This window comes from Pituophis catenifer, unplaced genomic scaffold (genome assembly GCF_029215685.1).
Source record: "Pituophis catenifer annectens isolate HBS135680 unplaced genomic scaffold, rPitCat1.0.hap2 SCAF_14, whole genome shotgun sequence".
NCBI lineage: Eukaryota > Metazoa > Chordata > Lepidosauria > Squamata > Colubridae > Pituophis > Pituophis catenifer.
Window position 1 is genome coordinate 17,012,889 of NW_027256894.1, and position 27,881 is coordinate 17,040,769.

The 27,881-nt window shown below is 42.7% G+C and overlaps 1 protein-coding gene across 5 annotated transcripts in view; it reads right to left on the reverse strand.

Annotated features, from left to right (window-relative positions):
• Positions 1-27,881, reverse strand: part of SEMA6D (semaphorin 6D) — an 80,259-nt gene that overhangs the window by 19,800 nt on the left and 32,578 nt on the right. For all 5 annotated transcript variants that reach the window (XM_070953859.1, XM_070953857.1, XM_070953858.1 and 2 more), the window contains exons 2-12: positions 19,126-19,304; positions 18,658-18,769; positions 16,199-16,259; positions 16,010-16,072; positions 15,337-15,438; positions 14,131-14,221; positions 13,295-13,414; positions 6,846-6,934; positions 3,589-3,806; positions 3,340-3,471; positions 2,183-2,338 (exon numbers count right to left, since the gene is read on the reverse strand). In XM_070953859.1, the coding sequence (XP_070809960.1) occupies positions 2,183-2,338; positions 3,340-3,471; positions 3,589-3,806; positions 6,846-6,934; positions 13,295-13,414; positions 14,131-14,221; positions 15,337-15,438; positions 16,010-16,072; positions 16,199-16,259; positions 18,658-18,769; positions 19,126-19,234 (1,253 nt within the window). In that variant the 5' untranslated portion in view covers positions 19,235-19,304. The remainder of the gene's footprint in view (positions 1-2,182; positions 2,339-3,339; positions 3,472-3,588; positions 3,807-6,845; positions 6,935-13,294; positions 13,415-14,130; positions 14,222-15,336; positions 15,439-16,009; positions 16,073-16,198; positions 16,260-18,657; positions 18,770-19,125; positions 19,305-27,881) is intronic.

Genomic DNA, 27,881 nt, shown 5'->3' on the forward strand with positions numbered 1-27,881 from the left:
AGTTCAGTATTCAGCCGGTTCAGCGGAACCGGCTGAATACCACCTCTGGAGTAGATTCTATCGAGGGCAGATGCAACTTTCTTTAAGGAAGGCCACCCTCCAAAAGCTTGTTTTCCATAGCTATGAAAGAGAAGCATCACAGCTTCTGCCAATGGTGTGTGAACAGGCTGCATTTTGATACCAGCAGCCACAAACATTAATCAAATAAAGGTTGATCGTCACGGGTACAGCATATTTTGTATGCGGGAAAGAAAGAAAAACCAACATGCTCAATAACTATAAAATCCCATTCTTCATGGCACCTGCATTAATCAGCCTTCCCCTGTTGTACAATCCTGGTGAGAAAGAGGAAGGTGAGGAGTTGGGTTTGTATGTAGGTGCTTTTAAACTTATTTATAATTTTCATTCGTTTTCCAATGAACAATAAAGACACATTATAGCAACAACAACAACAATATATTTTAAGAAGATACTTGGTTGCTACCTAGGATGCTGGCAGCAACCCGTATCAACCATTAGCACCAGTCAATGGTATTTGTGATGCATTTTTAAATGTCCAGTTGACTGAGTTTCATGTTTAATGAATAAAGTATATAATAATAATAATAAATTATTACAGACGGCTCATCATTTGGAACACATGTCAGATATCACAGCTGTCGAAAACCAAAGCGTGTAATTCCTTGATGTTGCTATACCAGGAGATGGCAGAGAAAAAAAATCATGGAATATCGCGACCTGGCCATCGAAACTATGCAATTATGGATGAAACATGAAACAGCGATACCCATTGTCATTGGAGCACTAGGTTCCACATCTTAGAATTTTACAAAACACATCAAGAAATTGCAGCTTCCTGCAATCACACCAGCAGAACTGCAAAAAACTACTCGGAACATTGTATATATTTAAGAAGATACTGGTTGATACCTAGGATGCTGGCAGCAACCCATATCAATCATCAGCACCAGTTAATGATATTTGTGATACATTTTTAAATGTTCAGTTGACTGAGTTTCATGTTTAATGAATGATAATAATAATAAAACATGATGGTAGCACTGAAACCAACTAGAACAGGAGAGCAGGTGATACCAGACTGGAAAAGGAGGAAGTTGTTGATCTTTCTGCTCCCTGGATTCTCCCTGGAGAGAATTACACAACCGAGAATCCAGTACTCTGATTAATGTCCACCAATCCCTGTTTAATGAGAGGTGCTGTAAAGCTAACAGTGCCCATTTTAAAACTCAGGTAGGTCCACATGGAACATATCATTAAGATATACTAAATCTGAGCTGCAAATTGGCTTAGAAGATTTCACACCAACTTATGATACGCTTGAAAATGGGACACATTTTTTTCATTTACTTATTTGATTTTCATCCCGCCTTTATTACGTTATAATTAATCTAAGGCTGCGAACATAACTAATACTCCTCTTTCCTAATATTTTCCCAACAACAACAACAACAACCTTGTGAGGTGGGTTGAACTGAGAGAGACCAATTGGCCCAAAGTCACCCAGCCAGCTTTCATGTCTAAGGCAGAACTAGAACTTACAGTCTCCTGGTTTCCAGGCAAGCACCTTAACCACTATACCAGTGATGGCTAACCTTTTTGCCATCGCGTGCCAAAAGTGTGGGAATTTTGCAGATCGAATCTCACCAGGCTCAAGATTGACTCAGCCTTCCATTCTTCCGAAGTGGGTAAAATGAGAACCCAGATTGTTGGGGGCAATACGCTGAGTATGTAAACTGCTTAGAGAGGGCTGTAAACAGAGGTGGTTTCTACTTACTACCGGTTCACAATGGGATTGCTTGCGTGCGCTCGCTTCGCCCACTTGCGTTCCTTGCTTCCGCGCATGCACCTTGCTTCTGCACATGTGCAGATCGCTTCTGATGACATAAGGGTCAGTGGGCGGAGCCTCCCGCCAGTTTTACTACCGGTTCTATAGAACCGGTCCGAACCGGGGCCGACCCTCCACTGGATGTAAAGCACTGTGAAGCGGTATATAAGCCTAAGTGCGATTGCTATTTCTAGCAAACAAATCTGCAACATCCAACTGTCTGCCTCCTCTCAAGTCTGTGCCGAAGGGCGCCAAGCCTTCTGTCATTATGGTGGGAGTTGGATTCTGTTTCAGAACTGTTGCTCCTTGGCCCGGGCTCCCAGCCATGCCTCTTACCTGACTCGCGTCTTTGTGAACCACGGCTCCTCAATGACAGACGGAACAGCGGAATCCATCAAAGGATGGGACTTGATGAAAGAAAGCGTTTCATCTGGGAAATCAATGGAGGTTTTGTAAGCCTCTGCCGGGCCATGTTTTGCACAGCAACCAGGTCTGAAAAGAAAGCAACATTTTTTCCTGAGTGTTTTGTTTTTTAAAAAGTAAAAATAGCAAAAAACAACCATAAAATCAGGGTCCAATGGAAATCAACCTAGAAATAAGGAGGAATTTTCTGACAGTGAGAGCAATCAACCCATGGAATAGAAGTTGCCTTCGGAAGTTGTGGGAGCTTCATCGCTGGAGGCTTTCAAGAAGAGACTGGACTGCCATTTGTCAGAAATGGTGTAGGGTCTCCTGGTTGGACGGGGGTTGGACTAGATGACCTACAAGGTCCCTTCCAACCAGGGTGGATAAAAATCAATGACTTTAAAAAAAAAAATCAAAAAAATCAGATTTTTTTGATTTAAATCGGATTTTTTTGATTTTTATCGAATTTATTTTAATAAAAAACTTTTGGGGTAAAAATCTATCGTAAGATAGTTTTCTATTTAAGATACATAAATAACTTAGTTTATTCAGCATGAAATGGAGCTTAGTTGTGTAGCATGAGGCTGTATATTCTGCAACACTGGGACTATCGGTGAGTCAACAGTGGGTCAAAGGAGTAGCAGAGATGACAGTTGCTCTTTAAAAAGTATGATTTAAATCGAGTTGATTTAAATCAAGCCATTTTACTAGTGATTTAAATCATGATTTAAATTGTGATTTAAATCAACTCGATTTAAATCAAATCCACCCTGCTTCCAACTCTGTTAATCTGTTAAAGTCTGTTAAAGATGGGGTGAATTCCTACTGTTGGGCAAAACTTTTCCAGTGTTGGGGTAGTTGTGACATTGTAGGATTCCGGGTGAACTTCAAGCCGCCGAGCAAAGTTATCTGCTCAATGCAAAAGCCCTGGAGGCACCATATTTCGGTCTCTAAAGGTGGGGGGTTGATGCCTAGATAAGCTGCTTTGAGATAACCGTCCAAGTGTGCAGTTCTGTGCAATCAAAACACCTTCGAATCAAATCAGGCGGGTGAAGCTTTGCACAGCCCACGGTATACAAATATTTTACCTCGGCCTCGGTACTTTGTCTTCGGGTACAGCTGTCCAAACAGAGTCGGGGGTTTTCTGCTCTTTAAATCTCCCTTTGAAGGCTTTTTCAATGTCTTCCATATTGAAAGCGCAAACGGCTGAGCCAGGGATGCTGCCAAAGAGGCACAAAAGAGGCTGTCAGGGAAAAAAAGCTAGGTTGTGTGTGGTTAGTGCCAACAGCGAGTGGCAGGACTTCCCCTTTATGAGGTAGGGTTCGTTCCTCTCTCACCTGTTCAGCTGTGTGGTGAAAACACCGACCACGGTAGGGATGCCACTGATTTCAATGATGTCGGTGATAGACTGCAGCACATCAAAGTAGAAAAATGAATCCCCAGGCACTGAGCAGTTGAGACGTGCTTTCAGGAATGACGTCCAGTGTTTTTCCAGCACTCTCTGGGAGCCTCCCATGTCGTTTTTGCAGATGCGAGCCACGCGGGAATACACAGCCTGCAGGAGAAGAGCAAGAAACAACCACAATGATCCCAAAAAGCCTCGGTTGAGACAGGCCAGTCGATGGACAGATAGATTAAGAGGTAGGCGAAGCTCTTGATTCGGAGAGTCGGTTCAAAGAGGATTTCATGGAATCTCTCCACTGAACTGATTCTCTGACTTGAATCAGGCCGTCATATTGGATTGTTGGGTCAGATAACTCGAAGGCTTCTACACCTGAAAAGAAACGTGTTTTAATTTGAGACTGGTTTGGGGGAAAAAAACCCACACGAAATGCATCTCATCCCACAAAAATCCTATTTTTGAACCAAGTCAGATCGGAGTGGGTTGTATTGGATTTAAACAATACAGCCAAAAAGACGAACATGCAAGCATTTTGTATTGACTCATCAGTACCAGTGGTGAAATCCAAATTTTTTTTTACTACCGTTTCTGTGGGTGTGGCTTGGTGGGCGTGGTGTGGCTTGGTGGGCGTGGCAGGGGAAGGATACTGCAAAATCCCCATTCCCTCCCCACTCCTGGGGGAAGGATATTGCAAAATCTCCATTCCCACCCCACTCTAGGGCCAGCCAGAGGTGGTATTTGCAGGTTCTCCAAACTGCTCAAAATTTCCGCTACCGGTTTTCCAGAACCTGTCAGTACCTGCTGGATTTCACCCCTGATCAGTATCTACATTACAATAACATGGTTAAAATCAGCCTCAAATATAAGATCTAGCGAGAACATTAATTAAGCCAATTAATTAATTAATCCTGATTTGGATTTGTCTATGGAGAACTGAAGAAGCTTCTTGGATGAGAAGCCAAATGTCTTCAAAGGAAGGAAAAAAAAACCACCCCAAGGAAGTCCAGTTGCCTTTTTTTTTTTTTTAATTTGATTTATATGCCACCCTTCTCCGGAGACTCAGGGCGGCTTACAGTGCGTTAAGCAATAGCCTTCATACTTTTGTATATTTTTTTTTATACAAAGTCAGCTTATTGCCCCCACAAACTGGGTCTTCATTTCACCTACCTTAGAAAGGATGGAAGGCTGAGTCAACCTTCAGCCTTGGAGAGATTCGAAAAAGCACCTTTGGGATTTGATTTGGATTGGGTCAGGAGTAATTCAGCCACCCTTTCTATCTATCACTTTGTTGATGAGATTGATTTTAGAGTGTTTATGCCAAAGGGTATCACAGTGTCCTTGGCTTCGAGTGGAATTCCATCTGCATTCCAACAAGTTGATATGGCCGGAGATAAATGTGATATTTGTTTTAATTCCAATTCATTGTATTTACCCCTCCTGACATAGCCAAGATTACAAAATTGCCAACAATTTTTGGAGAGGCTCTAAGGGCCACAACGAAGATTTTTTTTGGTGTGTGTGTGAGTGAGAGAGAGACACACACATGCATGCCCTCGAGACACACACGCTTTCAAGCTTCACTTATGCAACTCTGCCCTACTCTAAATCCACAGAAATAAAGTCCAGCGTCAGTGGTTGAGATGGATAAACAAACACACAAATAAATAAATCAAAATAAAGGAAGCAAGGCTTGATTAGCAACCTGGTAGCATTTAGACAAAACATCCTTGCATTCTCAAATACATTCCCAGTCGATTCCCCAGTTTCTGAAGAGAAAAGTAAAGTTTAGGCACTATACCAATGGTTATATCTTGTCAATATTTTGTTAATTATTTCTACCTCCTGTGGGTTCTCTCTGCATTTCCAGTTTTGTGTGAATATCACACACCTTTTAAGGTTTGACGTGTCCACTCATACAGACACATGGCAGACAAGCCAGGTGAGACCCCAAGAGCGACGTGCGGAGAAGGAAAAAGGCGGGAAGAGGCAATAAAGGAACAGGTCATTTAGCAAAGTAGCAAGAATAATGGCCTCAGAGCAAGGAGATTTACATCTCGGGCTCCGCTCAGCCATGCAACTTACCTTGATTGTTTTCCACATTATATTCTGGCTGGTAATTGAAAAAAAAAACTTAGTTAAGATGGAACTATTTGGGAGGGATTTAGGGGAAATAACGGACAGGATCTGTTTTGATTTTGGTCGGTTAGACTGTTATGATTATTTTATGAGGTTTTGTACTTAGTCTTGATTGCCACATTTTATGATGGTTTTTATGCCTCGCGAAGTTAACTGCCCGGAGTCTGCTCTGATGAGATTATAACAATATAAAAATAAATAGATAAGGCTGTGATGAGACGAAGAAGGAAGGTTTGTTCACGCTGCCCTGAGCTCTGAAGACGAGGGCTGTCATAAAAATGGACGACGTCCGAGACAACAATGAAGGCAAGGGTCATGTACTTCGTTGAAGTCTCCTAACGAATGGGAATGCAGTCAGCCCAAAGGATGTCCTAGGCCAGGGGTCGGCAACCTTAAACACTCAAAGAGCCATAAAGGTCCTAGCCGGAAGCCCCCTGTTCAACTCTGGAAGTCCGGTTCCCCCACCATAGAGTCTCCTTCTAGCGCAGCATCCTTTTTTCTCTACCTGTCCTATCCGAAAGCGCTGCCAATTGTGGAGCCAACTGGCGACAGGGAGCCGCAGCAGAGGGATGAAAGAGCCACATGCGGCTCCAGAGCCGCAGGTTGCTGACCCCTATCTTAGACCAAGCTACTTCTCTGGAGGAGGACTAATTTTTCCAAACTACAAAACAAAGCAGTAGCAGCTAAAATTTTTGAAGCCCACCCCTGCAACAAATGTGACTTTTGAGGGAGACAAAATGAAAAGGAGAAAGGTTACCACCCGTGACTGTGGGGGCTCCTACTTAGATTTTCAACCATAATAAAATATAACTGAACGTGAGGTCTTGGTTTTGAGAACAAAACAGCACAACCAAAAGAGAAAAAGGGAAAAAGAAAGAGGGACATTCCACAGCCTTCTTCAGCAAGCCAAAGTATGAAAATACCACCCTTGTAGAAACAAATAAAACAAATAGAAGACAGTCCACGCCTTTGTAAGCCTCTTGTTTTCACCCTCAAGAAATCAACTCTTGAGACTCTCTGCCACTCGTCGTAATAAGCGGCTGCGTTTATTCTTACCTTGCCTAAATTGTTATGTTCCACAGCAATCTCTCGGAAGAAGAAATAAACATAGTTCCCATATTCGATGGCGTGAAGGAAATGGGGCTCTGAAAGGCACAAGGGAAAGGAGAGCAGTCAAAACATTTTGCTCACGGACAGTTAAAAAAAAACATGTCAAATTATTCTGATTAAATCTACTACTGGTCTTAGAAAGGATGGTAATGTTTTTTCGGTATCTTCTCTGCTGGGTGGGTTTCTTCCTTCCTTCCTTCCTTCCTTCCTTCCTTCCTTCCTTCCTTCCTTCCTTCCTTCCTTCCTTCCTTCCTTCCTTCCTTCCTCCCTCCCTCCCTCCCTCCCTCCCTCCCTCCCTCCCTCCCTCTCCCTGGGGAAAACTCTAAACATACCGTATTTTTCGGACTATAGGCCACACCAGAGTATAGAACGCACCAAGATTTCGAAGAGGAAAACAAGAAAAAAAAATAGTTTTTGCCCTCCCCAGCCCCCAGGAGTATTCTGCAGGTCTCCCAAACCCTCTGCAAGTCCCGTTTTTGCGAAAAACAGACCTGGTTTTGGCGAAAATGGGATGCATGGGGCGGGTTTTTGGGAGGCAAAAAATGGGTGTATTCAGTGTATAAGATGCACCAACATTTCTGCCCTCTTTTGGGGGGTGGGTGGGGTAAGTGCGTCTTATACTCCGAAAAGTACGGTAATTGGTTTTAACATCACCAACTTTAAAATGAGAATTTTATTTCATTTACGTAATGTGAGGATGCTTGTTAATTTTGTTTGCTTGTGTTTCTTCATCTTTTTTTGCTTCTTTTTTCTACTTTAAATTATTCATTGTTTTTAAGAGATGGGAAAGAGACAGAACTGCCTTATAAGCCTTTAAATAGGCTAACTTATAATATAATCTCCTTCCTTCAACAACAACACTCCCTCTCTAAAACCCGGAAAATATGGTTAAAGCAGAAGGTAAAGCATACACTGGCTTGCAAGGTTCTTGTTACTACAGCCTCAATAAAGTGTAGATACAGTTTTCCTAATGGAGTTAATTCTTGATTTGGGGTACCTTGTAGGCCTGGCACTACAGAGCGGATGGAGAAAGTTACATGCCTAGATTCAATCTCCATCATTTCTGGAAATGGTTGGAAAAAGTCCTTAGATGAACCTTGGTCATCTGCTGTCAGGTGACGAATAGCCTATATTTAGCTCATCGGGACTAATGGAATCAGGAACCGAGAATCCAATTATTGGTTTATCTAATCTACTGCTGCTGCTGTTTTGCTCGGTTCAGTAAAAGGACTTTCCCTGCAAATTTGGTACCCAAAAGCAATTTTTATGGGAAACGAAAGGGACTGTAACCAAGAATTTGGGCAATGCAAGTCATATATTTGGGGATTAAATGTCTGCCATTGCCTAATTGGCACACAGAAAAGCGTAGGATTTGCAATTCTTCATATCTCCTCGGGCAAACCATAGAAATGTTCAAGTAGTTATGAGATATTTCTTCATTTGGAAGTAGGCTCCTGATGATAGGCCCCCAATTTAGAAGGTCTCAAAAGTGAATTAAAAATAATTTCTGGAGGAGAAGATTATCAGCATCTGCTAGTCCTGATGATTATGGCTATCCTTCAGAACCAAATCATTCTGTATTGGTTGCTGGAAAACAAGCTTTCGGCTTCATATTTGTCTGGTGGCTTCCCCAGAGGCCCATCAACTCTTATGTGAACTGACCAAGCCTTCACTTAGTTTCAGTAGGAGTCTTCCTATTTGTTAGAGCCTTTCTGATAGCACAAACACAGTTGTGTTGATGCTTCAAAAGAAGTGGATGTCAAGAGCTTCGCTGTGGCTAATCAAAGCACTTTAGGACATCCTATCGCAGTGTTTCTCAACCTTGGAAGCTTGAAGATGGGTGGACTTCAACTCCCAGAAACCCCCAGCCAGCTGGCTGGGGGTTTCTGGGAGTTGAGGTCCACCCATCTTCAAGCTTCCAAGGTTGAGAAACACTGTCCTATCTGTTCTGACCCAGCCTTAGCAGAAGCAAGAAATGGACTCCTTGTCACAAAAAACTCCTCTTTATTTACCTCTTGTGAATTAATGGCATTCACCCACTGAAAAGTCCAGGCAATAGTCCTTCAAAGAGTTAACCGCAGTAACAGACCGCATCAGTTCCTTGTGGATAATTGCAAGGCCGTGAGCTCCCAGCCGAAAGGCTGCAAATTAAATTCTGGCAAGCAGTCTTTGTGGCACGAAACACAATGAGCCAAAATCTTCAGAAATACGAACGGTTGTCTCCTACGACAACTACTCCCCTTTCCTTCTATTTATTCCCCAGCCAGGGAGGGGCCATTCAGCATCCATGTTTGCTGTGCTTTCCGAGTCGACTCCTTGTCCTCCGTTGTTCACCTCTCCTAACTACTCTGTGCATACGTGCATCTGGAACAGGGCCCAGCTGTTCTTCTTCCTCCTCACTCATCTCAGCCTCCAAAGGCAGCTGCCTCTCCAGTGGCTGGGAAATGTCAGACGGCCCTGGCTCTATCTCTGTGTCTGATGCTGAGCATCCATCAGAGCCTTTCCCAGGCTCCAGAACTGGCCCAAGTTCTTCCCCAAACTCTTCATCATCCGAGTCTGCCGCCAGCTCCCCTGGCAACTGGCGGGCCATGACACCTACTATGGATGAAGCCAAGCTCCAGTGAAACTGTAAGACTCTTAATGCCAGCTAATGGACTGTAAAAAGCCCCCCCACCAGGAATTGGGCTACAGCTCCGTGGTCTTTGTTTACTACGACTTCATTCATTTGCTGAGTTGATTGGTTGGAGGAGGAGAATGGCTTTATTCTTGGGCCAAACTGAAAAGAAAAAGTAGGTTTCCTACTTTGGATTGTACTATGTTGAAAGTTTGGAGCAGAAAAGCTTGGACATAAATATTGCAGCTGGTGGATCTTTCATGTCAGCGCACCAAGACATTGAGGCTGGCAAGAAAAATGCTTAGCGTCAGGGACGCTAAAAAATAAAATAAAATATTGCTCTTGTGGAGAAAAATGCGCATTCAGTTGATTTACTATGTTTTCCGCATTATACAAGACTAATAGAATGATCCTGTACAGGTTTGATTAAAAGATTTATTCCTACTGAATATACAGCAGCTTCCAGATAACTGTATATAGGAATTGTGGCTGTTGACATTTTAAAATAAATTATTATTTTTTTTGGTTCTAGCTCTGATGGGTTTTAATGCAATGTATAATTTTGAAGACATTTAATCTACAATTAACATTTTTTAAAAGGCAGGGGGTGGGAGGGGGGGCGGGGGAAATAAAAGAAATTACTCCCGGGGAAATTTGCTAATCTACCATAATGGATTAGATACTTCAATTGCAGGTAGTCCTCGATTTACGACCAAAATTGAGCCCAACATTTCTGTTGTTAAGCAAGGCAGTTAAGTGACTTTTGCCCCGTTTTACGAACTTTCTTGCCACCATTGCTAAGCGAATCACTGCAGTTGTTAAGTCAGTGACACAGTTCTTAAACGAATCTGGCTCCCGCATCAACTATGCTTATCAGTAGGTCATAAAAGGGGATCACATGATCCCTGGGACACTGCAACAGTCATAAGTCCATGCCAGTTGCCAAGCCTCTGAATTTTGATCAAGTGACTACGGGGATGCTGCAACGGTTGTAAGTGTGGAAAAACGGTCGTAAGTCACTTTTTTTGTCACTTGTAACTTCGAACAGTCACTAAACAAATGGTTGTAAGCAGAGATGATATTCAGCCAGTTTGGATCGGTTCACCTGAACCAGTAGCGGAAATCGCGGGTGGGCAAGCCCCCACCCATTTGCCCTGGCTTTATGCCATCCTATTTAGGTACATGCGCGGAAGGTGTGACCGCCAGCAAAACACATGCACGGAAGGCTGGGTGCATGCGCGCTCACATTTGCGAACCGGTAGGGAAAGTAAGTGAATACCAGCCCTGTAAGGATTACCTGTAATCAAGAGTTTCTAAAATGCTGAGTCACAAATCAGGATGTCCTATAGACAGGGGTGAAATGCTCCCGGTTCGGACCGGATTGGGCGATCCGGTAGCGATGGTGGCGGGTGGTTTGGAGAACCGGTAGCAAAAATCCCTGCGCTCCCCCCCCCATGCCCAGCTGAGCCGTGCGATCATCAGAGGCTTTTTTAAAAAAAAAATTTAAAAGCATTTTTTCTACAATCTCTTCGGCCGAAAAAATGCTTTTAAAAGTATATATTAAAAAAGCCTCTGATGATTGCGTGGCTCAGCTGGGATCGTCAGAGGCTTTTAAAAGAAAAAAAAAGCCTCTGACGATCAGGCAACTCAGCTGGGATACTCAGAGGCTTTTAAAAGCATTTTTTTTTACAACATCTTCGGCCAAAGTTTTAAAAGTAAAAAGATTTAAAAGTTAAAAAAATAAAAGTTGGCTACGCCCACGCAGTGACATTACCCCCCCATCAAACCACGCCCACAGAACCGGTAGTAGCAAATTTTACATTTCACGACTGCTTATAGATGTTTCCATAACTAGGATCTCCACGTGGGAACTCTCAGATTTAGCGAGGGAAGACAACTCTACAGCATCTAAAATTCTTATTTGTACTGACTGGCTCCATTTTCTCTGAGTAAATAAAAACAGTTAGTCATTACGGGACTAACTTCCACTGAACTGTGCAACTCTTCTCATCTCCCGAGAGAAGTTTGGAAGTTGTGAGTGTTTGGAAAACTACAGCTGAGCATTGAGCATTTCTGCACCAGTGGTTTATGGCACCACCAAGCCATAGCTTTGGGAATAAAAAGCTGATTGTGTTATATTGCCACAGAGATGGCTGGATAATGTCACGATTGCTAATTGCCCAAATGCTAATGATATCTGAACCCAGTTACCCAAAGCCAGCCAGCTCGGATCATTATAAACCTGGCTTGTTTCCACTAAATATAGCGAAGACTGGCCATAATTTGCAGCAGATTTTCCCAAGTTGGCCACCTACAGAAGTGTTTGAAGTCAATTCCATGGTAGGGCCAGTGGTGAAACCCAAATTTTTTTGACTACCGGTTCTGTGGGCGTGGCTTGGTGGGCGTGGCAGGGGAAGGATACTGCAAAATCCCCATTCCCACCCCACTCCAGGGGAAGGATACTGCAAAATCCCCATTCCCACCCCACTCCAGGGGAAGCATACTGCAAAATCTCCATTCCCATCTCACTCCAGAGGAAGGATACTACAAAATCCCCATTCCCTCTCCACTCCAGAGGAAGGATATTGCAAAATCCCCATTCCCTCCCCACTCTGGGGCCAGCCAAAGGTGTTATTTGCTGGTTCTCCGAACTACTCAAAATTTCCGCTACCAGTTCTCCAGAACCTGTCAGAACCTGCTGGATTTCACCCCTGGGGCCAACTCTCCAAACCAGTGGTTTTTTTCCAACCATGGCAACTTCAAGATGTGTGGACTTCAGTTCCCAGAATTCCCCAACCAGCATGTCAGCAATTGGATTGTACTGCATTTGGATTGTTCCCCAGCATACCGGCTGGGGAATTCTGGGAGTTGAAGTCCACACATCTTCACGTTGCCAAGATTGAAAAACATCACTGTAAACTGCGATTCTTTGGGAATGGGAGTTTCTGAAGTTGAAGATCTCCAAAACTAGAAAAGGATGAGCACTTAAGAGTCGGCCCAGAAATCAATATTCTTATTTACTTAATCCATCTCTTATTTTTTGTTTTTTTGCCAAATGTTTTCCAAGTTGGCTAATAATGAAACAATATGCCTCTCCACAACTTACTGTATTTTTAACCTCCAAAAATCTTGCAAAAGAAAATGATCGGAGCGGTGGAAAGAGATAACTTTAAAAAAAAAAATCAATATCTCCCTATAAAAAGTATGCAAAGGCTATGACAGTATTAGAGATTTACAATTCCCTAGAATCTAGAAGCAAAACTCCAAAGCACAGTTTTTTTGTTTTAATTTAAAGTCACGGAATACAAATTAAAACCGAAGCATAAATCCATTCGGAGCACAATTCAAACATGGAAATGAAGAAATGAAACTCCAGCTGTTGAATGCCTTCGTTTCAGCAAAGAAACCACCTGAAATGCCAACATCTCTGCCTGCTGGTCGGAGGGTAACACAGAGAGAGGAGATTACAATAGCTATTCTTGGCAGGCTGTCTGAGAGCTGTTGATTGCTAAGTGGCCCACAAGGGGTGGGGGCAGAATCCAGACTTTTCAGGGTGGGGGGGAAAAAAGAGCAAACGTACCTTCCCATTTTATTAATCCAAAAAAGCATGCTTCCAATTTAGGATGTCTGCGAGCAATGGACTAAAATTCAAATATTGGGTGAAAAAATCATCACGCTCTGGAAACATGTATTTCAACTCTTTTAATTTGGGGTGGGGGGGAAGGCTATGGGGGGAAAAGAGGAAAATTGCAGGTAGCGATTCAACTTTCAACAGAAGTACCTTTTATCCACTTGGAATCATATTTTATTGTTCGCAAGGCCGACCCATCTCCCATGCTCCGGTAAATAACGGCGTCGCTTGCCAAGAAATCCGCAACGGTGGCAGAATAGAGTTTGCCATCTAGAAAAGGAACACACAAAGAGCATTCGGTTGCAATAGGGATGTCGCCTTCTTCTATTACCGCAGCGTTCTTGTCATCTTCTCTGTCAACAGCTATTTATATAATTTCTACCTGGCGTTTTCTCCCCCACCTCCCACGCCGCCATTATCTCAATCACGTTATATATTTATTCATACTTTTTAATTTAGAGTTGGAAGGCTCATCAGAGCGCTGGGAAGAAAACGCCTGGTAGGACTGAGCAACGGTTCTAGGAAATGCGAAAGCTTTATTATTACCGCAGAACCGCGTTTCACATAACACAGTTAATAAAAAGAGCACAGAGCAGGGTCCCATCAAAATCTACGGGTGATTTACAGGAGATCATCTGAGTGCTAGCTTCCAAGGGTTTCACAACAAAAGCAGGGAAATGTATTTTTTCCCCCTCCCCACTTCATTCAGATGGCTGAAGTTAATTAAGAAAGTCTGGTCAGGTCTTTTGAATAAATCTGAACTATGGGTCTTTTGGATTTTACTCTGGTTAGCAGCTCTTAGAATTTGAGTCTCAAGCGAAGCAAGAGTGAATGAATCAAGAACTGGCTTACAAAAGAGCTTCTAATTCCACAAAAGGTATATTAGCATTTTTTTTAAAAAGAAGACGCAGTGATGTCATAGGGCTGTTTGTTTCCCCTTTTTGTATCATCTATCAATATGGTCCATTAGAAGAAAAGGTTCTCACCAGCAAAGAGGGCAACGTTGGTTTGCTTGGCATCAAATGGGCATCTGGCTAAACCACTAATTTCGTCTCCGTCATACTCCAAGGTACTCAGCTGAAGAAGAAACATACATTTCGGGCGTTAGGCTATTTCAGCTTCCCCCAGTCCATGCAATAGGTCAACAAAATCAGGTATTCATACACCAACCTTGCTCAGAGTCAGTGGTGGGATTCAGCCAGTTCGCACCACTTTGGGAGAACCGGTTGTTAACTTTCTGAGCAGTTTGGCAAACTGGTTGTTGGAAGAAATCATTAGGGCAGAGAACCGGTTGTTAAATTACTTGAATCCCACCACTGCTCAGAGTGGTACCTTCTAGATATGTGGGACTTCAACTTCCATAGCTTCTAACCAGCATGGTCAAAATCCAACACATCTGAAGGGAACCAAACTGAAAAGGCTAGCATGCAGTTTTGTTGGCCCTCTTAAATCTGATCTCATCTCTCCTACAATGCTGAAGACGTATTGCTCAAGGAACCACACAGGGGATCGGTTTTTGCATCCACAAGACTACCGTCCATGATGGATAGATGCTTCCTTCAGGTTCAACAACATTAATTAATTAGAATTACTAGGAAAGGCTTACTGTATTAAAATGTGTGGTTCATTGCAATAACCTTTTCAACCATCATATGAATGAACACCTTTGGACTGCATTGGCTGCTGGCACTTAAGTTCATTTGAAAGAATCTGCAAGCTGTGATGACCACTTATGGATGGACCAGGTGGGGACCAAAATACCAAGCCCTTCAAATCATCAGAGGTCCAATACATATTCTAATGCGTATGCAGAAGGGCAGATATGAACAACTATGTTTTGAATTCAACAGAATGCTCTGTTAAATCAAAATTTTATTACAGTGTGGTTAGAAAACTGGACAAGGACTAGGGAGATTTAATTTCTAATCTCCAATTAGCGGTTAGCTATGAAACTCAGTAGATGGTGAGTTGTGAGTTGGGTCCCATTTCTTTTGCTCACTGGCAGGATTGTCGTGAGAATGAAGGAGTTGGCCATGGAAAGAATGATGAACACATATGCTCCCATCTCTCCGGGGGCAAAATAGGTTGAGAAAGACAATGGTAAGATTGATAAGGAATCTTTCAAGTGCATCAAAGATACTCTTTGAATTTTGGCAGGGGACAATCTGACCGGTCTGGGCATTGGTCCTTACCCGATAATAACGGCACATAGGATTAAAAGCATTTGTTCCACAGACGAAAACCATCTCATCGTTCCTGGGGACGAAGACTTTAATAAAATTATGGCATTCATCCTAAAAAAAAATTAAATTAAAAAAAGAAGAAGAGAGAATGGCTCACATCGCTTATTCACTAGCAAATATTATTTTTGAACATGTGCTCAGTGAGCTGGAAATAAGGAGGAGGGGGGGGAAAAAACAATCTGGGCCTAACAAAGCACTTACAATTTCAGTGTCAATGAAAGTTCTCTTTCTATCAGCCTGATGAAGTACAACTCATTTCTTAAGAATATTAATTTGGACTTTTCAATTTTGCTGTGAAAAATGAGTCTGAAAAGGGCCGGGCAATATTCCACGTGCCCCTCTCTCCCACCTACCCCAAAGTCAGATTTTTGCCGTGATTAAAGAGATAAATTAATTAATCAGCAGTTCTTAAAACGGCATCCACCATGACCTTCTAAAACAGGGGTCCCCAAACTTAGCCGCTTTAAGACTTGTGGACTTCAACTCCCAGAATTCTCCAGCCAGCTGGCTGGAGAATTCTGGGAGTTGAAGTCCACAAGTCTTAAAGCGGCCAAGTTTGAAGACCTCTGTTCTAAAAGATTTCGGGTGGGTTAAAAGTATTTTGCTTAAAAGACAAACCTACTTTGTGTTTTCCTTTCATAGCACAATTCTCCCGGTCCTGTTGCTTTGACCGCCATGTTAACTTCTGTTCAGATAAAAGAAAGAATAAGACAATTTTGTCATTGACCAAGAATGCTTGTTTTTTTAAAAAACAAGCAAACAAACAAACAAACAAACAAAACACAAAAGGTGTTTACAAACATTTTCTAACCTTGCTTGGAACAACTTCCCCTTTTGGAATGTCATTCAAATTTACTGTATAAACTTGGTCCCTGGAAGGAAAAAAAAAAGAAACATATCAGAAATCCAATGGATTGATTGATTTTATTTAATTTATTTGCCGCCCATGTCATAGCAAATGACTCTGGGTGGCTTCCAGCATTAAAACCTTGTTAAAAACCTAAGAAAGAAATACCTTTAACAGAGTAAAAAATAGAATATCCCATTCAGATAACAGATTAACAGAGTTGGGAGGGACCTTGTAGGTCATCTAGTCCAACCCTCTGCTCAAGCAGGAGTCCTTACACCATTTCTGACAAATGGCAGCCCAATCTTTTCTTGAAAGTCTCCAGTGATGAAGCTCCCACAACTTCCGGAGGCAACTTCTGTTCCATGGGTTGATTGTTCTCACTGTCAGAAAGTTCCTCCTCATTTCTAGGTTGAATCTCTCCTTGATCGGTTTCCATCCATTATTCCTTGTCTGGCCTTCAGGTGCTTTGGAAAATAGCTCGACCCCCTCCTCTCTGTGGCAGCCCCTCAAATATTGGAAGACTGCTATCCTGTCTCCCCTGGTCCTTCTCTTCACTAGATTAGCCATGCCCAGTTCCTTCAACTGTTCTTCATATGTTTTAGTCTCCAGTCCCCTAATCATCCTGGTTGCTCTCCTCTGTGCTTTTTCTAGAGTCTCAACATCTTTTTTTATAGAGTGGTGACCAAAACTGGATGCAGTACTCTAGGTGTGGTCTTACTAGAGCTTTATAGAGCAGTATTAGTACCTGATCTTGATTGAATCCCTCTGTTAATGCAATTTAGGATTGCATTGGCTTTTTTTGGCTGCTGCTGCATCGCTGGCTCCTATTTAATTGGTTGTCCTCTAAGATTCCAAATCCCTCTCACAGTCACTGCTATTAAGCCTGGTTTCCCCAGTTTATATGTGTACTTTTGGTTTTTCTTACCTAAGTGTAGGATTTTACTTTTCCCCAGCCCCGTTTTGAAAACCATACCTTGACGTCAAGGATCAAGATCCGTTTGAACTCACACGGTCCCTCCATATCATTATTAAAAGAAGCAGACATCTGTCCTTAATTAGGACTTGCTCATTTCCCCCAGATCAAAGTTTGAAACGAGCCAAGTTGGGGAGACTTGGTTGAGCTTGACTTTGATATTGTGGCCTATTGCAAAACCATCAACAATCAGACGCGGGGTCAGAAGAAATAAGGAAGGTGTAAAGAGTAATTGGCCTGTTCAATTTATGTTATGATGGGAGTAACTGTACCTATAATGTCTTGCTTTGAGGAAGGACAAGATTGTTCCTTCCTCTGATAGCAAAAGTCATCCTAGGGCTGTGATGCCTCTTTTTGGCCTTTGAGCATGGGTGGGCTTCAAAAGTTTTAGCAAGGGGTTCTCTGCCCGGTTGCTGGGTGGGTGTGGCCATAGTGGGTGTGGCTTAGTCAGCCTCCTGCACTGGGGGAGAGGGCATTTTTGCCCTCCCTAGGCTCTGGAGGCTTTCCTTGAGCCACCGGGAGGGCGAAAACGGCCTCCCCAGTCTCTGGAGGCCCTCTGGAGGCCAGAAACGGGCCTGTTTCTGTCCTTCCCGAACTTCCAGTAGGCCCATTTTTTGTCCTCCCTGAGCCTCCGTGCATGCCCTGCACTTACCTGCATCCAAAATGGGCTGCATGGGGACTCCTAGAAAGGGCGGGGTGGGTGGGGCCAGCCAGGAGTGGGATTTGCGGGTTTTCCGAACTGCACAGAATCTTAGCTAGGGGTTCTCCCGAACCCCTGTGAACCCCCAGCAGGTCATTGTCAATCAGAACGTAGGCTCCAGTTTCCTTCTGGAAGATCATTTTAATCTGCTTTTGCTTCCTTCTGTCTTTATATGTTATCTTTATATAATCTCCGCTTTCAGGAGATGCAACTCTCAGACAGCAAAGTTGCATCTCAGCCTGTTGGGAGCTGAACCAGGCAACCGAGTTTATGTTCCATCCCAAAATCAGAAGCAGAACAAAAGTCACCATGGGTGAGAGCCCTGGATAAGCCATGTTTTCTGGCTTAGCTCAACTGAATTAATGGTGGCTGGTTTTTCCCAAATCACAAAAACAATCCATACTGTAGGTCAGCAGAAGTCTAGCCTAGTCTCCAACTGCCAAACGTTTTGTGAGATTCATTCTGCACAAGCTCTTCTATCGATACAAACAATCTGTCCAGAATCAAGTCCTTGGCGAAAAACAGAATCTGGAACTGCATGGATCACGATCAGAGCTTTCCTTCTACCCCATAAATCACCCTCTCCCTGTCTTGTCTCCACGTCCTGAGTCCCTCTTTTCCTTTCCTGAAATTATCTAGTGGATTATTTTAAGACAAATGCAAAACCAGGCAGCAGATGGAGGGTGGAGGAGTGGGAAGGGAGGAACAGGGAATTTTAATTTAATCAGTGGACTGCAGGAAAATTACCTGCCAGCTATATAAAGTGTGTCTCGAATTTTCAACATCAGTTGAAAGTCCAGCTTGTGTTGGGATTCGTTGCCTGAAGGGCGTCCTCTAAACACTGGATATTGCTTGGAATCTGCAAGTAAGAATAAGTTATGCCATCAGTCAGGATGATGGAACTGAAGGAATCAATAAGCGACATTGATTAGCTGTATATACCGGGAGCAGAAAGGGCTTAAACTAAATTCTTCGTGCAATGTCTTGAATATCAATGAATAAAAGATGGCCAGCAAGAGCCAATGAACTTTTAAAAAAATATAAATAAAAACTCGCACTTCCCCGCCGCCTTTTTGGCTGCAGTAGGTAGAGAGAGTCCATTAAAGTCCACCTGAAACTTGGCAGCTCGCAGAAGGAAGAATTGTCATCCTCCGGCGAGGAGGAAGCAAAGAAACAGGCAATCTCACAACACGTTCGGCTTTGCTGCTCACTTACAATGGTAGTCGACCACGTTAATAGGATCATCATCTTCTGGAAAGCTGACAGCCCAGCATCGGGAGATCGCAAGGAGCAGTGCAGAGGCCGTGAGGAGACGAAACTTCATGGCTGCTGCGTGGGATGGATGGATGGATTGGGTGGGGGGGGGACAGAGCACAACTGGCAAAGCGATTTACCTGCAAAAGAGGGAGCAAAACCAGCATTGATTCTCCATTCTCTGGCCTCCTCGGCTAGCAAGCTTCAATTTACATTCTTCCATTGCTGGCGAGGTCTGAGAAAATGATTCGGCTTGAAAGGGCTTTTTGTATTTGCCGACAGAAAAAAAAAAACAAAACCTGCTACTTGACAGCCCTGATTAAAACTTTTCAGCGACACGGTGACATTTGCTAATTTTTTTTTTTTTTTTAAATTGTGCCTGTTTCACAAATGGGATTTCTCTTCTGGAAGTAGGTGACAACTGTCAGCCTGGCTGAATCACAAGGGTGGCAAAACAGAATACGCAGCCTTGCTGACTTGGCAGGAAGGCTGGTAACGTCGGGATTAAAATATTAATTAAAGTGCAACCTCTTTTCTTTTTTCTCCTCCCCCCCCCCCGGCTAATTGACGCATGGTTCTCTCAGTCAAGACCTTTGCCTGCAAATTAACCAGAACGCTTTTGCGAAGGGCAGGGCGCATGGAATCCACATCAACGTTAAGCCAATCCTTTGTACTTTAAAGCTTGGTGGCTGCCTTTGGCAAATGGAGGAAATATGTTTGGTTTGAAGATATATTTAAGGTCCCAAAGCTCTAACCACTAGACTAACCTCATGATATTAGAACACCCAAACCGAAATGACAGCCCTTGGACGGTGCTCTTTAAACTTGGTGGTTTTCTTGCAGATGTTTCATTACTCAAACTAGGTTAACATCGTCAATGCTAATCAACACTAACACTGATGATGTTCCCTAGTTGGGCAATGCAATTTCTGCAAGGAAACCGCCAAGCTCAGAGAGCACCAAGGACCCCTCATGTCAACCCTGAGCTACAAATATTCTCCTTTATTGAAATGACAGTTCCTGAGTTTCACCATGGAAACCCCAGTTTAGGTTTACATATTCAAATGGAATGGAATGGAACGGAATGGAACGGAACGGAACGGAACGGAATAGAAATAGAATAGAATAGAATAGAATAGAATAGAATAGAATAGAATAGAATAGAATAGAATAGAATAGAGAATGGAATGGAATGGAATAGAACGGAATAGAATGGAACAGAACAGAACAGAACAGAACAGAGAATGGAATGGAATGGAACAGAACGGAACGGAACGGAACGGAACGGAATGGAACAGAACAGAACAGAGAATGGAATGGAATGGAACAGAACGGAACGGAACGGAATGGAACAGAACAGAATAGAGAATGGAATGGAATGGAATGGAATGGAATAGAACGGCAGCTCCTGAGATATTGGAACGTTGCTATCATGTCTCCCCTAGTCCTTCTTTTCATTAAACTAGACATATCCAATTCCATCAACCGTTCTTTATATGTTTTAGCCTCCAGTCCCCTTATCTGCCACCAATTTCCCTTGACTTTTAGTAGTTCATTTTCTTGTTTAGAGCTGAGAGGGAATACATTTGTACTCATTTGAACAACCCTGGTTCCTGAGTTTTTGCACCTGACACCATCTGTCCTTAACCACAAACCACAAAACATTCAAAGTATCTCCCCAAATCAATTGCAACCCATTCCGGATTACCAAAAAACCCCATGATAGTTTTCAAGTCTCGAATAGTCTGCTCATTTAAAAAAAAATAGTTGCCTAATTGTCATCACATACTTTTAAAACGATGGTTTCTAAAAGACGAAAGATTGTGGAGACAGGCTGAGGAAGGGATAGAGAAAGGGGGAAAAAAGAAACAAGATTGCCCGCTGTTTAAAGAATCACATTGTCACATTATAACTTAGGATCCTCGTTCTAACAAAGACTGAATTTGCAGGCTCTTGACTTATAGCAAGTTGCAAATTAGGAATTCACCCAAAATTTGAGACTTGGGATACTTGAGAAGATGCTAATGGTGTCCTTATATATTCATGCAGAACGTTTTTTGGGGGAGAACAAAACTTCTTTCAACTGAGAAAGGACGATTGTTTCCAACTAATTAAGTTTCTGATCACCATCCTTATGGCCTCAGAAACTACCTCTTACATACACTTTATTTTCCTTTTGGAGCCGAGTATCAAAAAAAAAACAAAAACCCTCCAGCTTACTATCCAGTCATTGAAATGCAGGGGGGAGCAAAGTGGTATTCACTCATTAGTATAGTTTTAGCATATGCAAAGTTTCAAAATTATTGGGAGACGTTCTCAGGTACTCAAAAAAACAAAAAACAAACAAATAAACAAAAACCCCAAACAAAATAATCACATACTGTGAAAGTTAACACATTTTAGTCATTATGAAAATGTCTGCCTATCATTAGTTCATGTGCAGTACTTTCTCCCAAATTGTTCCCTCTGTAAATATTTTACACGACAACTCACACGGTGTTGGGCCAATCTGCTCCAGGGGTGGGTTCTAAATTATTTTACTACCGGTTCTGTGGGCGTGGCTTATTTTGTGGGTGTGGTTTGATGGTCATGTGACAATTATTTAGGATTTAGCAGAGGTACTGGTCTATCAGGCTTTTAACTGCTTGCAGAGCTGTACCGATCTACCCATTTATTTTTGCAGGCACTGGTCTACTCATGTATTTTTGCAGGCACTGGTCTACTTATTTGTTTTCTTTTAACACTGATCAGCTGTAGGGCGGCCCTTTGAAGCCCCGCGGCAAGAGTTTAAACAGGTTTTTTTCCCTCTAGCCATCAGCTGGGACTCAGGAGGCAGCAATAGATTGGGGGTGGGGCCAAATAAAAAGTAAGAATAACGCGGAGGGGTGGGGGTGGGGTGTGTGTGGAGGGGTGCGGGGGGGAGAACCAGTTCAGTGACGTCATATCGTCACCGCTACCGGCTCGGGAGAACCGGGCTGAACCGGGAGGAACCCACCACTGATCTGCTCCCTGGGGTCTGATGATGGTAATGCTCACACAAAATATTTGGAGGGTGCCAAATTGGGGGGGGGGAGGAAATGGTTTAGAAAAAGATCTCTCACCCAGATTAATTTATGTTTGGAGCGTGGGAAATGAGATAGGTAGAGGTGAATGTAATGATAGAATAATTTATTAGGAGAAAGACTGGCATCCAGATGTGGGTGCTCCATCACTGGAGGTTTTTAAGAAGAAATTGGACGACTATTTGTCTGAAATGGTAGGGTTTCCCACTGGAGCAAGCTATTGGACTAGAAGATCTCCAAGGTCCTTCTAACTCTGCTATTCTGATCTTGTTTGTGAATTGCTTTCAGAAGTGTTTGATTGTTTTAAGCCTGTGATGGCGAACCTATGGCACGCACAGCCCTCTCTGTGGGCACGCCAGCTGTTGCCCCAGCCCAGCTGCACCATGCTTCGTGTGCACCTCCCACCGGCCAGCTGGTCTTTGGGTCACTGCCGTGCATGCGCGGGGGATGGGATGCATGGGGGGACATGCATGGGGGGGATGCATGTTGATGCGGAGGCTTTCCAGGCCCAAATCGGGGCACAGGGGAGCCTTGCGCAGTGCCTATGTGCCCCGTTTTGGCTTCCAGGTTGGTGTGGGAAGTTTTCTAGGCCCAAATTGGGGCATGAGGCTCCCCGCACCCCGTTTTGGGCCTGGAAAGCCTCCAGAAGCCAAAACGGGGCACGGGGAGGTGGGGCACATGCTTGGGGGTCACTTGCATTGCATTTTGGGGGCTTTGGCACGTGTGTGTGCATTCACACGCACACATGCGCGCTTTGGGCACTCGGCACCAAAAGGTGTTTTAAGCACTCTTGGTTGTTTAAATGGCTATAAACCGTGATGCAGTCATAATGATACCAGTGGTGGGTTGCTCCCAGTTCAGGCGAACTGGTAGTGGCAGTGGCGGGAAGCTCCGCCCACCCACCCAGACATCATCAGAAATTATCTGCGCATGCGCAGAAGTGCCGTGCGCTACCGATAGCAAACCAGTAGTGCCGGGTTTTGAAACCCACTACTGAATGATACCCTCTCTATAGCTATGGAACCAGGGGCAGGTCAGCTGGCTTTGAAGGCAACATTTGGTGCACTGTTGTTGCCATGTGTGTAGGCTAAGAATGCTGTCAGAAGAACTGCGCAAAACAGATCTTTTATGATTGTATAATTTCTAGGTGCCGAGATGCGCATGGAATTTCCGTGCAAAATATATCTTGACTAGCTCAGGGTTGAAATAAGGGGTCCCTTTGGTGCTCTCTGAGCTTGGTTGCTCTCTTGCAAACACTTCATTACCCAATCTAGTTTGGGTAATGAAACGTCTGCAAGTAAATAACCAACCTCGGAGAGCCCCAAGGACTTCTTATATCTTGACTACCTGAGGCAAAAGGGTTTGCAATTCTGATTTGACATTGATTGCATGGAGGGCATATTGGCAATTTGAAATGGCACAGTCCTATCCATGGACTTCCAAGGAAATAAACAGCTGGAGGTCCGTTGAGAAATCTACATACTTTTTAATCGACAGTTCATTAGAAAAGAGACTATTTTTATCCATGGTTACTAGGGTAAGAGTATTATTGAATAGAATAGAATAGAATAGAATAGAATAGAATAGAATAGAATAGAATAGAATAGAATAGAATAGAATAATAGAGTAGAATAGAATAGAATAGAATAGAATAATAGAGTAGATAGAGTAGAATAGAATAGAATAGAATAGAATAGAATAATAGAGTAGAGTAGAATAGAATAGAATAATAGAGTAGATTAGAGTAGATTAGAGTAGAATAGAATAGAGTAGAGTAGAATAGAATAGAATAGAACAGAATAGAATAGAATTTAGAGTAGATTAGAGTAGAATAGAATAGAGTAGAGTAGAGTAGAGTAGAGTAGAGTAGAGTAGAGTAGAGTAGAGTAGAATAGAATAATGAGTAGAGTAGAATAGAATAGAATAGAATAATAGAGTAGAATAGAATAAGAGTAGATTAGACTAGACTAGACTAGACTAGACTAGACTAGACTAGACTAGAATAGAATAGAATAGAATAGAATAGAATAGAATAGAATAGAATAGAATTCTTTATTGGCCAAGTGTGGTTGGACTCACAAGGAATTTGTCTTGGTGCATATGCTCTCAGTGTACATAAAAGAAAAGATACATTCATCAAGAACCATAAGGTACAACACTTAATGATAGTCATAGGGTACAAATAAGCAATCTGGAAAGAATATCAATATACATCGTAAGGATACAAGCAACAAAATTATAGTCATACAGTCTACAATTATATGTGCAATAATGGAAAAACTCTGAAAAGTCCACAAGAGAGGACTGGTTGGTGAAGATGACAGAAATGGCAAAATTAAGTGATTTAATTGGAGAAAGATCAATGACTACATTTGCTATTGACTGGAAAAGCTTTATGGACTTTCTGCTGAAAAAAGCAAGACAAACATGAATTTGTGATGAGTGCATATGAAGATTGGAAAGGGTAGCTTATTGAAGGAAAGGCATTATGATATAACCTTAAAGAAAAGAGGTAAAATATAAGTGTAACTAGAACTGCTGTCAAGATTGATAACCATTCCATCCCATCCCATCCCATCCCATCCCATCCCATCCCATCCCATCCCATCCCATCCCATCCCTTCTATATTTCTTTTTCTATATATCTTTTTCACTTTTTTATTTTATTTATTCTTCTTTCATTTAAAATTTGTTCTGTTTTTAATTTTGTTGAAAAAAAATATATTCAATAAAAAAACATTTTTAAAGAAAGAACACTAAACACTTTTGTTCCTATGTGGAATTGATGCCATGCACAAAAACTGCTACCATCTAGGGGGAAAAAATACTATACGGTTATTTATTAGAGGCATGCTCTGTCTTTTTCTAGATTAGATTGTGAACCAAAGCATGGCCTGTTTCACGGTATGTAGCTAATGTCCCATTAAACTGCAATTCCTAGAATTTGCTGATGGAAGATGATGCAAAATGAATCTGCAGAAAATATAATGACCACCTATAATCAATTAACTGTCCTTTGCCAACTGAAGCTGCAATGGAATTACTTTCAAATTTATATGCATTGGATTATACCTCAAGGCTACCACTTAAAACATATGTCTGGGGAAGCAGTACTTAAATGAAATTGCCAATACTTTGTGTGAAATATTTGATGTTATTTGAAAAAAAGCAAATAGTCTCTCTATATAGCTATCTATATATCTATATCTACCTACGGTATCTCTTTCCACCCCCCTCTCCCTCCCTCCCTCATCTCTCTCTCTCTATCTCTCCCTCCCTCCCTCCCTCCCTTTCTCTCTAGGAGTCTCTGGAGGCAAAAAACATCACTTCCTGTCCAACCGGGAGTTGGGAAATGGGCCGTTTCAGGCCTCCGGAGGGCCTCCAAGGGGGTGGGGAAGGCTGTTTTTGCCCTCCCCAGATGCATAGAGAGGAACTGGAGCCAGGTGAGAAAGAAAAACGGGCCTTCCCCACCCCCAAGGCCCTCCGGAGCCAGGAAACAGCCTGTTTCCCTACTTCTACTCCCAGAAGGCCCAAAAATCAGCTGGTCGGTGTGCGCGTGTGCGCCAGAGCTGAGTTGGCGTGCCCACTGATATGGCTACGTGTGCCACCTGTGGCACGTGTGCCATAGGTTTGCCATCACGGTATTAGTCCAATGATCAGGAATATATTGCCTCTAAATGGTACCTACAGACCCTCACAGATAAATAATTCTTTAAAAACAATTGAAACGATAGCATCTCTTCCCATGTATTTATTATCGCTCACTTTAGTATATATAGCCCTCTCAAACTGAGTTCTACGCAAAAACTTGTGACCTGTCATAGGTCAAACTGCAGAAGCCTTGCAATTTCTCATAACTTCCAGTGGTGGGTTGCCCCCGGTTCGCACCGGTTCTATAGAACCGGTAGTAAAACCGGCGGGAGGCTCCGCCCACCGACTCCAATGTCATCAAAATTCTTCTGCGCATGCGAGCAAAGAGAGGACGTGCAGCCCCATTGCGAACCGGTAGTAAAGGTAAGTAGAACCCACCCCTGGAAACTTCCATATATTTCAGTCCCTCAGACAGCTAGGCAAATTTAATAATAAATAAATCAAATGTGGGATGGCTGCCCATTCCTGAAGATTCTGAGCAGCTGTTTTTGTGCAAACTGAGTGATGAAATGGATGATTGGAAAAATTAGCTGAATTCCTGTCTGTTAACCATAAGTTCAACTAGAAGGAATAAAGTCCTCTTACTCAAAAGTAGCCCTCAGCTTCCTGAGGGAACAAAGAAAATGGGATCCATCACAAAAAAACTCAAGTCCCATTTCTTGATCCCTTTCTATAACCACACTAAACCCATCTTTTTGGTTTTTTTGCTTTATATACATTTATATAATCACCCATCTCATAACAAAAACTCTGGATGGTTTTTAGTCTGCTAAAAAAAGCAGAGCTAGGGCGAGATCTGATGATCTCGTGGAATTTGAGCACCCAATGGAAAAGGAAGCCAAAAGAGCATTTTTTTTTGTTTTGTTTTGTAACAGGGGATGGATAACTTTCCCTCATCTCAGCTGTCCCAGATAAGAGCTGATTAAGTTTGGAAAATCAAGACGTGTGAGTCAAGGCTAAGTCAAATTCTAAGGTTGAGTCCATCCCAGTCTCTAATTGATTTCTGTGGCAGCTTGCTCCGGTGAAGTCATGATGGAATTAGCTTAGATAGGGAGAGACAACTTGGCAATGAAAAGTGTGAGGGAGTTTTTAGGCATTAGAAGCTGACCTGAAAAAGATGCTTTCCCTAACTGTTAATGATGCTGCTGCAGTTCAGGCCTACCGGTCCAGAACTGATGGGCTAGCCTCATTGCCAAGATTGATGAACAAGAAACAATTCCTGGCACTTCTCCTCTGCTCTCCCTCTCTCATCCCGACAGCCTCGCATGATGCAGTGTCTAACATCAAGACGGCTAATGAATAAATGTAAACAAAGCAGAATGACTAAACTCCAGTGAGAAGAAGCAAAGTGATCTGTACGGTTACAGCCCGGTGCAAGATGACAATATTTTGCAAATGCTCTCTCAACTGTCTATGGAGATTGACATGATAGCAGTCTTCCAATATTTGAGGGGCTGCCACAGAGAGGAGGAGGGGGGTCAAGCTATTTTCCAAAGCACCTTTGAAGGCCAGACAAGGAATAATGGATGGAAACTGACCAAGGAAAGATTCAACCTAGAAATGAGGAGGAACTTTCTGACAGTGAGAACAATCAATCCATGGAACAGAAGTTGCCTTCGGAAGTTGTGGGAGCTTCATCACTTGAGACTTTTGAGAAAAGATTGGACTGCCATTTGTCAGAAATGGTGTAGAGACTCCTGCTTGAGCAGGGGGTTGGACTAGATGACCTCCAAGGTCCCTTCCAACTCTGTTAATCAACAGGCTACGGAGATTCTCAATCATCCAGGTCATGGCTGTCCCAAAGATGCTTTTCAAAAGGCTACTGGACTTCCTTGGGTTGTTTCCCCCCACCATTCAAAAGGTTTGGCTTTCTCATCTAAAAAGCTTCTTCAGTTCTGAAAGTTCAGTCAGAACTTCTTGGAGGAGAAGTGAAATGTTTTTAAGGAAAAACAAATCCAAGAAAGGCCAATTGCCTTTTGGAAAGCACCTTTGGTATCCAAGAAA